At 40.0% G+C, this 10,514-nt stretch overlaps 1 protein-coding gene across 1 annotated transcript in view; it reads right to left on the reverse strand.

Moving 5' to 3' along the window:
- LOC109932321 (serine/threonine-protein kinase VRK1-like) overlaps positions 1-10,514 on the reverse strand; it is a 105,954-nt gene that overhangs the window by 88,165 nt on the left and 7,275 nt on the right. Inside the window, exons 3-6 of the mRNA XM_048600988.1 lie at positions 8,989-9,058; positions 8,185-8,272; positions 7,994-8,102; positions 5,095-5,187 (exon numbers count right to left, since the gene is read on the reverse strand). Coding sequence (XP_048456945.1) covers positions 5,095-5,187; positions 7,994-8,102; positions 8,185-8,272; positions 8,989-9,058 — 360 coding nt within the window. The remainder of the gene's footprint in view (positions 1-5,094; positions 5,188-7,993; positions 8,103-8,184; positions 8,273-8,988; positions 9,059-10,514) is intronic.

A 10,514-nucleotide genomic window follows, 5' to 3' on the forward strand; every position in this document is an offset into this window, starting at 1 on the left:
TGTCTCAGATTCTCCAGCATCTGCAGTTCCTACTATCCCAGACTTGTTTTGCCCATTTTCTTCAGGATTCCATGTGCTGACCTTAACCATTATTGATCAAACTCCCAGGACTGACCATGGGCTATGGACAGACTGATTTCTCCGCAATACCCAGACTGAACTACCAGAAATCCTCTGAATACTTGTATTTGAGCTGTAGGACTGTGCGTGGTCCAATCCCCTGACTGCAAAGACACTGACCTCTGTACAAAGGTAAGACCAAGTGCATAACTGACTGTGGCCAATCCCCTGGGTAAGAACCCAAAAAGCTAATTACCTGACTGTTTCAGTACCCCCTGACTGACCATTGTCCAACTTGACACTACTAAGGATGGGTTCCCTTAGACTTTCAGATTTGGTCATTTGCTTGAAGCACATCCAATGTGTTTGCCACAGAAGCTGGCACATGCTGCAACCTTGATGTGGTATAGTGCTCCACAGCAATAGGTCCACTTCCATTTGACTGACGCAGATTTACTGTACCATGATTAAATGCCTACCTGTCTCTGTGTACCAAAAAGCAAGCCAAACTACAAAGACTGGAAGCCTGTAACTGAGCATTAACAACATTGTGCATGAAGAAAGCAGTTTCATACACACATTCGCTGAAACCCCTAACTTGATGCTCAGGTCAGCATCTGCTAAGAAGGCAATGTGGCCCAGCAGAGGCTAGCAGCCTCCAAACAAGTGCTTACGTGAGTGAGCACTGAGAAAGTAATAAACTTACAATTTGAGAAAGTAAGTTAAGGGCCATAAGCAGTGAGTGCTTTCGTCAGCATGAAAGCATCCATCTTATCATCACTTATTCCGCTTTTCTTCCTTCCTGGCCTGCTATCCATTATCTCTTTGTTTACCTACCTCTCTTATCTCTCTCTCTCTGGGCTCTGTCTCCATGTATCCACTCACCTATACCCCCATCATCTCCATACCCACTACCTACTTTGTCTTCATCAGACATACCACTTCTTCCCAGCTGTTAACAGTTCTGAGAGTCACCGGACTCAAAGTATTAACTCTGCTTTCTTCCCACAGATACAACCAGATCTGCTGAGCTTCTCCAACAAATTCTGTTTTTATTGCCTTCCTTATTGTTTGCAGTACCTGCAGACACGTTTTGTGAGATGCATTCATGAGCACTCCTAGATCCCTCTGTACTGAAGCATTCTGAAGTTTCTCTCAATTTACATAAGACATTGCCCTTTGTTCCTTCAACCAATATAACCTCAAGCTTGTCCAAGTTAAAATTCATCTACTGAATTTTGGCCGTGTTTCCTCACCTATTCACATCAGTTTGTAAATTTCTTATTTCTTCATTGCAAACAGCAGGATAGTGAAGGTGGCGTTTAGTACGCTGACCTTTAATGGTCAGTGCATTGAAAAGAGGAGCTGGGAGTTCATGTTGCAGCTGTACAGAACATTGGTTAGGCCACTTTTGGAATTCTGCATTCAGTTCTGGTCTCCCTGCTGTAGGAAAGGTGTTGGTAAACTTGAAAAGGTGTAGAAAAGATTTACAAGGATGTTGCTGGGTTTGGAGGGTTTGAGCTATAGGGAGAATGTGAGTAGGCTGGGACCAATTTCCCCTGGAGCGTCGGAAGTAGAGGGGTGACGTTATAGAGGTTTATAAAATCATGAGGGGCATGGAAAGGATGATTAGACAAGGTCTTTTTCCTAGGATAGTGGAGTCCAAAACTAGAGGGCATAGGTTTATGGTGAGAGGGGAAAGATTTAAAAGGGACCTAAGGGGGCAACTTTTTCCAGACAGAGGGTGGTGCGTGCATGGAATGAGCTGCCAGAGGAACTGGAGAAGGTTGATACAATTACAATATTTAAAATACATCTGGATGGGTACACGAGTAGGAAAGGTTTAGAGGAATACGGGCCAAATGCTTGCAAATGGGACTATTTTAATTTAGAATATCTGGTCGGCTTGGACAAGTTGTACCATACTGTACAACACTATGACTCTATAACTCATTTTCCCACCTTTTTAGTGTCATATGTAAATTTGGCCAAGGTATTTTCCATCCCTGCATCCAAGTCATTAATACAGCTTGCAAAAGTTGGAACTTGAGGACCGAACCTTGTAACACTCCACTAGTTACATCTTACCAAGCAGAAAAAGACTCATTTATTCTGATTTTCTGCTTTCTGTTGATTAACCAATCATCCATGCAAACTAATACTTTTGACCCCATATGATCTTGCCTTCTACATGAACCTTTTGTGTGGCACCTTATCAAATGCCTTCTTGAAGTCAGATATACTGTATATACAAGATCACCATAGTCCACAAAGCTTGTAACATCTTCCAAGAATGCTAGCAGATTAGTCAAACATGATTTGCCCTTCATAAAGCCATGCTGACTCTGACGGATTGTATTTTGACATTCCAAATGATCTGTTATTATTTCCTTAATAAGGGATTCTAACAATTTCCCAGTGACATATATGTTAGGCTAAGTGGTCTGTAGTTTCCTACTTTCTGCATCCCAGCCTTTTTGAATAAGAGTGTTATATTAGTATTTTTCCAATCCAGTGGAATGTTCCTCACATCCAGAGAATTTTGTAATACTATAACAAATGGATCCCACTATCTCAGGCGCCATTTCCTTTAGGAGCCTAGGATATAAGGCATCACGTTCTGGGGACTTGTCTGCCTTTAATCTCAAGAGTTTGCTCAGTACTTTTTCCCGGGTGATGATGCTTGCTCTAATTTCCTCCCTTTCTACAACCTCTGCATTATCTGTCACTACTGGGATTAAACCAGTGTCCCAATACTAACTCCCCAGTTACTGGTGGGGAACACAGAAATGGCAGAGTCATTAAATCAATATCTTGTTTCAGTTTTCATGGTGAAGGACACCAGTACCATCCCAACAGCGACAAGTAATCCAGAGGTTATAGAAAGGGAGGAAATTAGAACAATCTTACCCTTACTCTCACCATATCAAGGAAGAGAACATTCCATCCAGTGTTTTGAGGCAATATGATTCTTCTTTAGACCTCCACATTATAGAGTTATATTAACTTTGTTAATTAATTTGTTCAACAAAGTTGTTTGCTAAAATGTAGAAATTAACCTGTGTGAAAGCAGAATAGGAGATGTTTTTGTAAATAATAGTGAATCATTTTTTGGTAATTACTTTGTTCAGGAAGTGGAACAATTAGACTGGATGGTTGGCCTATGGAGAGCTCCGAGCATAAGCAACAACAGAAACAAATAATTTGGATATTGACTGAACTACGTTTGAAGGTCAAGGTGTTCCTAGGGACAAACAGCAGCCATCTGATCATGTCCAAGCCCCTGGACTGGTATCAAGGCTGTCCTGACCTACTTGCCAGGATCCCCTGCCTTAGTGGTGTCTTAAAGCAAAGAGTAGGGGTAAATGGGTGTTTTTCTGGTTGGCGGTCAGTGGCTAGTGGTGTGCCTCAGGGATCAGTGTTGGGACCGCAATTGTTTACAATTTACATAGATGATTTGGAGTTGGGGACTAAGTGTGGTGTGTCAAAATTTGCAGATGACACTAGGGTGAGTGGTAGAGCAAACTGTGCAGAAGACACTGAAAGTCTGCAGAGGGATATAGATAGTCTAAGTGAGTGGGCAAAGGTCTGGCAGATGGAGAATAATGTTGATAAGTGTGAGGTCATCCATTTTGGTAGGAATAACAGCAAAATGGACTATGTTTTAAATGGTAAAAAAATTGCAGCATGCTGCTGTGCAGAGGGACTTGGGTGTCCTTGTGCATGAATCGCTAAAAGTACGTTTGTAGGTGCAGCCAGTAATTAAAAAGGCAAATGGAATTTTGTCTGTCATTGCTAGAGGGATGGAGTTTAAAAATAGGGAGGCTATCCTGCAGCTGTATAGGGTCCTGGTGAGGCCACACCTGGAGTATTGTGTGCAGTTTTGGTCTCCTTACTTGCGAAGGGATATATTAGCACTGGAGGGGGTGCAGAGGGGATTCACTCAATTGATTCCAGAGTTGAGAGGGTTGGATTATGAGGAGAGACTGAGTAGGCTGGGATTACACTCATTGGAATTCAGAAGAATGAGGGGAGATTTTTAAGAAACATAAGATTATGAAGGGAATAGATAAGGTGGAGGCAGGGAGGTTGTTTCCGCTAGCAGGTGAAACTAGGACTAGAGGGCATCGCCTCAAAATAAAGGGAAGCAGATGTAGGACTGAGGTCAGGAAGAACTTCTTCACCCAAAGGGTTGTGAATCTGTGGAATTCCCTGCCCAGTGAAGCAGTTGAAGCTACCTTGCTGAATATTTTTAAGGCAAGGCTAGATAAATTTTTGAACAGTAAAGGAATTAAGGGTTATGGTGAGTGGGCGGGTAAGTGGAGCTGAGTCTCAAAAAGATCAGCCATGATCTTATTAAATGGGGGGCAGGCTCGAGGGGCCAGATGGCCTACTCCTGCTCCTAGTTCTTATGTTCTTAAGTAAGATGACAAATGTTAAACATCTCAATGTAAACTTTGCCAGTCAAACACTGCACCCCTAAAATACTGTCTAAAAAAATACGGTGATACAATAAGCTGCAATATGTCCAGTTTTCTGACGACATTGCTGACATCACATTTTCCTTAAACTACAATTTCACGTCATTCAAGTGATTCAGCATTTGTCTTCACTAATATTCTTACACTTTTTTATTGCTTCAAATACAATAATTTTGCAAATCTCTTTCCATTTACTCTCCATTCAACAGTTCCCCACAACAGACTGCATATTCCAGTTCAACTTATTTGAGTCGTGTTACAGTACAAGAAATAACACGACAATAAGACTTGCAAATTATAAATATTTATGAAGTAAATGCTTTGAGAATCCAGCAATGAGAGATGTGATATATTCAACAGGCTACAAATATTCTATGGCCACTAGAACAGCTTCCACACATTTGAAAAAAGGTGACTGAGGTTCCGAAATCAGTCACATCAGAATAGTTTATTTCTTTCATGTTTAAGCATTTTCTTGTGGTCTTTATTTCTCTCCTTTGTTCATTAAGCAAATTAAAAACATAACTGTCATCAGCACAACGGTTTACAATACCTCTTTGTGATTTGTGAAGCCTAGAAGCAAGTTTGCTGACTTGATATCACCATGGATGTATTCGTGTTCATGAATAAACTCCAAAATATCAAGCTGCAGAAATGAATTGTTTTAACAGATGTCAGTCTGCAAGTTACAGGGAACAATACGTTTTCCTACACATGATAGGTTACATTACTCATGTTGTGCATGAATTAATAATAATAATAATAATAATAATAATAATAATAATAATGATCTGATTCATACTAAACATGCAGCTAACTCCGCCAACTCCCTACCTCCCAAGATAGTTTGAAATGCTGAGGTTTGCAACTTTCAGTAGAAATGTACAAAGCAAGACTAGGCTACTCAGCCTTTTGAACCAGCACTGCCATTTCAAAGATCATGTCTGATCTGGTTGCCCCACATTACCACCTAACTATGATAACCTTTCACCCTCTTGTTTATCAAGAATCTATCTACCTCCGCCTTACAAATATTTAAAGAGTCGGCTTCTTCCATTTTTGGACACATGACACTTTGTAAGAAAAAAATTGCACCTCATCTCTGTCTTCGATGGATTACCCTTTATTTTATAAATGACCCCGAGATCTAGAATCTCCAACAAGAGGAAAAATCCTCTCCACATCGACATTATCAAAACTCTTCAGGACTTTATATATTTCAATAAAATTATCTCTCGCTCTTCTAAATGCCAGAGGATTCAACCACAGCAGTCCAATCTTTCCTCAAGAAAACCTGCCTATTACAGAGATTAGTCTAGTAAACCTTGCCTGAACAGCTTCTTACAACATATTTACATTCTCCCTTAAATATGGAGACTACCACATATGGTCTCATCAATGTCCTTTCTCGCTGAAGCATAACATCCCTTCTTTTTGTATTCAATTGTTCTTCCAATAAACATAACATTCTATTTGCCTTCATAATTACTTTCTGTTCCTACACACTAATCTTCCGTGATCCATGCACTGGGATGCCCAGATCTCTCTGCATCTTGCAACTCTGCAATCTCTCACATTTATTAATATGTTTCTTTTTTATCCTTCACACAAAAGTCAGTGCTGATAGCAGAAGCTCCAATTTCTTTCCATCATGTGGCTGACCAGGAATCTTGACTGCTCTTACCACCGACCACTGGTGTATGCTGGAAGGATTTAGAAGTGGATACCTAACTATTATGCTCTTACTACCTTTCTTAGCCAATGGTTCCTAAGCAGGACTTAAACTTAGACCTTCTGGCTCAGAGCCAGGGATTCTACCCACTGTACCTGGTACTGCACAAGTCATGTCCAAGAACAAACCAAATGGCCCCTGAAATTTATATTAGCTTATTGCCTCATCTTCAAAGTTTTAGTAATAAGAACTTTGCAAAATTAGTAAACCCTGTTGCTATTTTGCTGCAAGGATTCTGGTGGTCCTCTGATCTGACACAATGGCTAATTCGTCTTGTGCAAGAACCCACACTGACATAGCATGTCCATTGCAAGCCTAGCTGATAGCAAGCCAGCACATATAAAAGGTTTAAACATATTTCCTTACATACCTTGCATTTAACCTTCACTACTGTTAACCATTTTTAGAGAATTAATAAATGTGCAACAGTTGAACTAAGCTGGTTTTCATTTCTCTTCACTTTAAGTAGACCACATTTTCAAAGAGATTCTAATACTATAAGTCGATCAGGGGTAAAACAAATTTACAGGATGTTTCTTTCAAAGCATTTGCAGCACCCTTGTAGTTTATCAATATTAAGATGCTGCATTACAAAAATGCAATTCGGTAACTTGTAATTCGGTAACGAATTAGCCATTGTGTCAGATCAGAGGACCACCAGAATCCTTGGAATGGAATAGTTTAGGTTAGATGGGCTTCAGATTGGTTTCACAGGTCGGCGCAACATCGAGGGCCGAAGGGCCTGTACTGCGCTGTAATGTTCTATGTTCTTTGTTCTAACTTCATCTTCAAACCTCTCATAGATACTCTACAATCTGTAAAGTCTAAAATTCACAGATATCTGAATTTCTCCACTCCCTTAAAAGGAATTGATTGCAACACCATTTAAAGTTAACCATATAGGGCAAAACTGGAGTCCATGAAAACCTGACCAGTCAAGGATACAAAATTTCCTTCCCTGAAGGTCCTGACTGAATCAATTCAATTTAAACAGCCATCTGGCAGATCACAATGTCATTTTTGCTGCTAACCAGGTTTATTAAATTGAATAACAGTGAGATTGTCAGTTTTTAAACTTTCAGTTGTAGTACAGCATGAGAAGTAGTAGACTATCATACCATCATCCAAGGATAAACAGTTAAACTAAAAAAATGACTGGTTTGGGTTTCTAACCTGGTCTTGCACACCTTAAAATGGAATTGCTGTACAGCCCAATGCTATCATTTCCAGGTTTACTGGATTCTCCTCTAGGACCCATCACACTGCTTCTGACTTTGCAGCTGGGGTTATTGGAAAGTAATATGCAGCGGGAACCTTCTCACTAACCCATGGTGAAGAAGGAAATCATTGGTCTCAACGGTCTGCCTTGTCTGAAAGCCCAGTAAAATAGAAAGATCAGACTTATCATTTATATGTTATGTCATGCATTTCTTCCCAAGATCAAAAGATTATTTGGGAAATACTCTGATATTTGGAACCCTAAAGGGAATAAAATTGGCCATGAAAGAGTTCAAATACATAGCAGGTTGTCTATCATGTTATATTAGCAGTTGTCCTCATCCATCTGATTTTGCCCAGATTGTCTCATTTACCAGGTATTCATCTTCATGTAGAATATTCAGTTCATTCACAGTGTCAAATAAAGCCTGGCATTCACTGTGATTCTGGCCTCCTGTTGGTACAATATATCACCCAATCATGTGTGTGTCTAACTACTCACCAGTCCACTGCCTATCTGCAAAGCAGTTGTTTTACTCAGTTGGTTTCCACTTGCTTCCAGCACTTTTTGCAAATCTATACCAAGTCTGTCTAATACCATAAACCTATAGCTGTAAAGACAAGAAAAGTCAACATTTCAAAGAGATAGGAATTGTCTGGCATATACTGGCAATAAATTTGGAACTTTCTCACCTTTTCCCATTATGTTCAACCAACCCTGATCCCCAGTAAGCAGGTATTCCTAAGAAACTCAACTGGTGATCCTTCATCCACTTCTTTACTGGTAAAGAAATATACAAACAAAAGAAAAACTTAAAGTTTAAGAAGATTTGTTGCTCGGGTTGTGGATGAGGTTGTAGACATGCTCACCGAGCCAGTGGGTTTGGTTGCAAACGTTTCGTCACCCTGCTAGGTAACATCATCGGTCCACCTCCGGTGAAGCATCAGTGTTCTGTCCCTCTTGTTACTTATATGCCACGGTTTGCTGGGGTGGTTGGCATTACTTCTGGTTTTGTTTCTCAGTGGGAAACAAAACCGGAAGTAATACCAATCACCCCAGCCAACCAATGCATGTAAATAACAAGTGGGACAGAACACCGACGCTTCACCGGAGGTGGGCTGATGATGTTACCTAGCAGGGTGACGAAATGTTTGCAACCGAACCCACTGGCTTGGCGAGCATGTCTACAACCTCAAAAGAGAAACTTCATTAAAATAATTGTGTTTTCTTTCTATAAACAAAGCAAAATGAACTTATTTCTTTATGATCTTAATAACATTGCTGCAATTATGTTTCAGTTATTATTTTCCTCATTCTTAATCTATAGAATAAAGACAATGATGATATGCAGACTTTCACCCTGAACCTACTGTTGCAGTAATTAAAAAAAAAGCTGTACAAAGGCATCACAGTACACAAATTTCTCCTAATTAAATACAAGTACAGTCCCACAGATACAATGAGCAATTAGTGCACCCTACATCATAGTTACCCACTGTGCTCAGACTTCGCCACTCTCTGATAAAATTTCAGCTCTGTGAACAAGGGTCCGTTATCCTGGTGCTCCTGAAAACAAGAGATACCTCTTATAATAGAGTGTTCATAAGAAAACTAACAGAATTGGGCATCAAATAAGCAGATGGCTCTTCCTGTCTCACTTTTATTACACAAAAGTAGTAACATTCAAGTTCTGGTTTTGCTTGTGTCCTAGTGAAAAACTACATATTATCGAACTATTATACAAACTAGGAGGCTTCAAAGTTCAAACCATGATCCATGTTCAGTTAGCTGATCTGGCACAACAATTGACCTCAATATCTATGAGTTTCAGCTATTACATTTCCAAGTTTTATTAAGTATCTGACCACTACTATTGTAAATTACACTTATGTGGGCGTCAATCAGGACAGGATCCCAATTAACCGTGATTGATGCTATAACTGACATACAGTCTACTGACCCTTATTGTCTAGGTTCACACACAAAAAAAAACTACTTTGGTAAGACACTGGAGGAATACATTCACTCATTGACTGTACACCTCATGTTCAGGTGATCATAGGTCAATAGGAAGGGACAGGTTAGGAGCAAATTACTGCAAATGCCGGAATCTGTACTGAAAACAAAAATGCTGGAGATCACAGTGAGTCAGGCAGCATCCACGGACAACAAGCAAGCTAATGTTTCGAGTCTAGATGACTCTTCATCAGAGCTGACCAAGTTGATCGGACTCTGCCCAAGGCGTATTTGGGAGGCTGAAGATGATGGCTTTGGTCTTTGTAATATACACTAAAATAAAGTATAGCTTATCTAGAGGGCATATACAATAGGACACCAAGAACATTATAACATGGCCCAGCATTGCCTCCATTTCAGTTCAGTTGCTGCTGTATCTCTCATTCATGGATTTGTAATCTCTAGACTTAACTATTCTGTGGTACCCCTGACGGGGTCTCTCATTTTATCCTACATAAATATTAAGTCATTCAAAACTATGTTGTCCAAGTCTTAATTTGCACCTAGTCCCATTCATCCATCACTCCTAGGTTCACGGACATACACTGGCACATAGTCAAGCAACATCTTGGTGTTAAAATTATCATCCTTGTTTTTAAAATGCCATGATGGCCTCAACTCTCTATCTCTGGAATCTCTTTGAGGCCCACAACCCACTGAGATATCTGCATTCTTCTTATCCTGACACTTGAGCACTCCTGATTACAATCGTTCCACCCCGATGGCTGTGCCTCCAGGTACTCAGGCTCTAAACTCTGCGTCATACACTCTGCATCTTTCCACCTCTATCTCACTTTCCTCCCTTAGTACATTAAAAACTACCTCTTTTGCATACTTTTCATCACCTAATCTAATTTCTCTTTAGGTGGCTTGGTGTTATAATTTGTTTTAGAATACTTCTGAAGAGTCTGGGACATTTTATTAGACTAAATGCCCAATATAAATATAATCTGTTCTTGCTGTTGATTACAATTTCAACCAAATCACAGCTTGAAGATTTCTGAGA

Source organism: Rhincodon typus, chromosome 9, assembly GCF_021869965.1.
Source record: "Rhincodon typus isolate 14 chromosome 9, sRhiTyp1.1, whole genome shotgun sequence".
In the NCBI taxonomy this organism is placed as follows: domain Eukaryota; kingdom Metazoa; phylum Chordata; class Chondrichthyes; order Orectolobiformes; family Rhincodontidae; genus Rhincodon; species Rhincodon typus.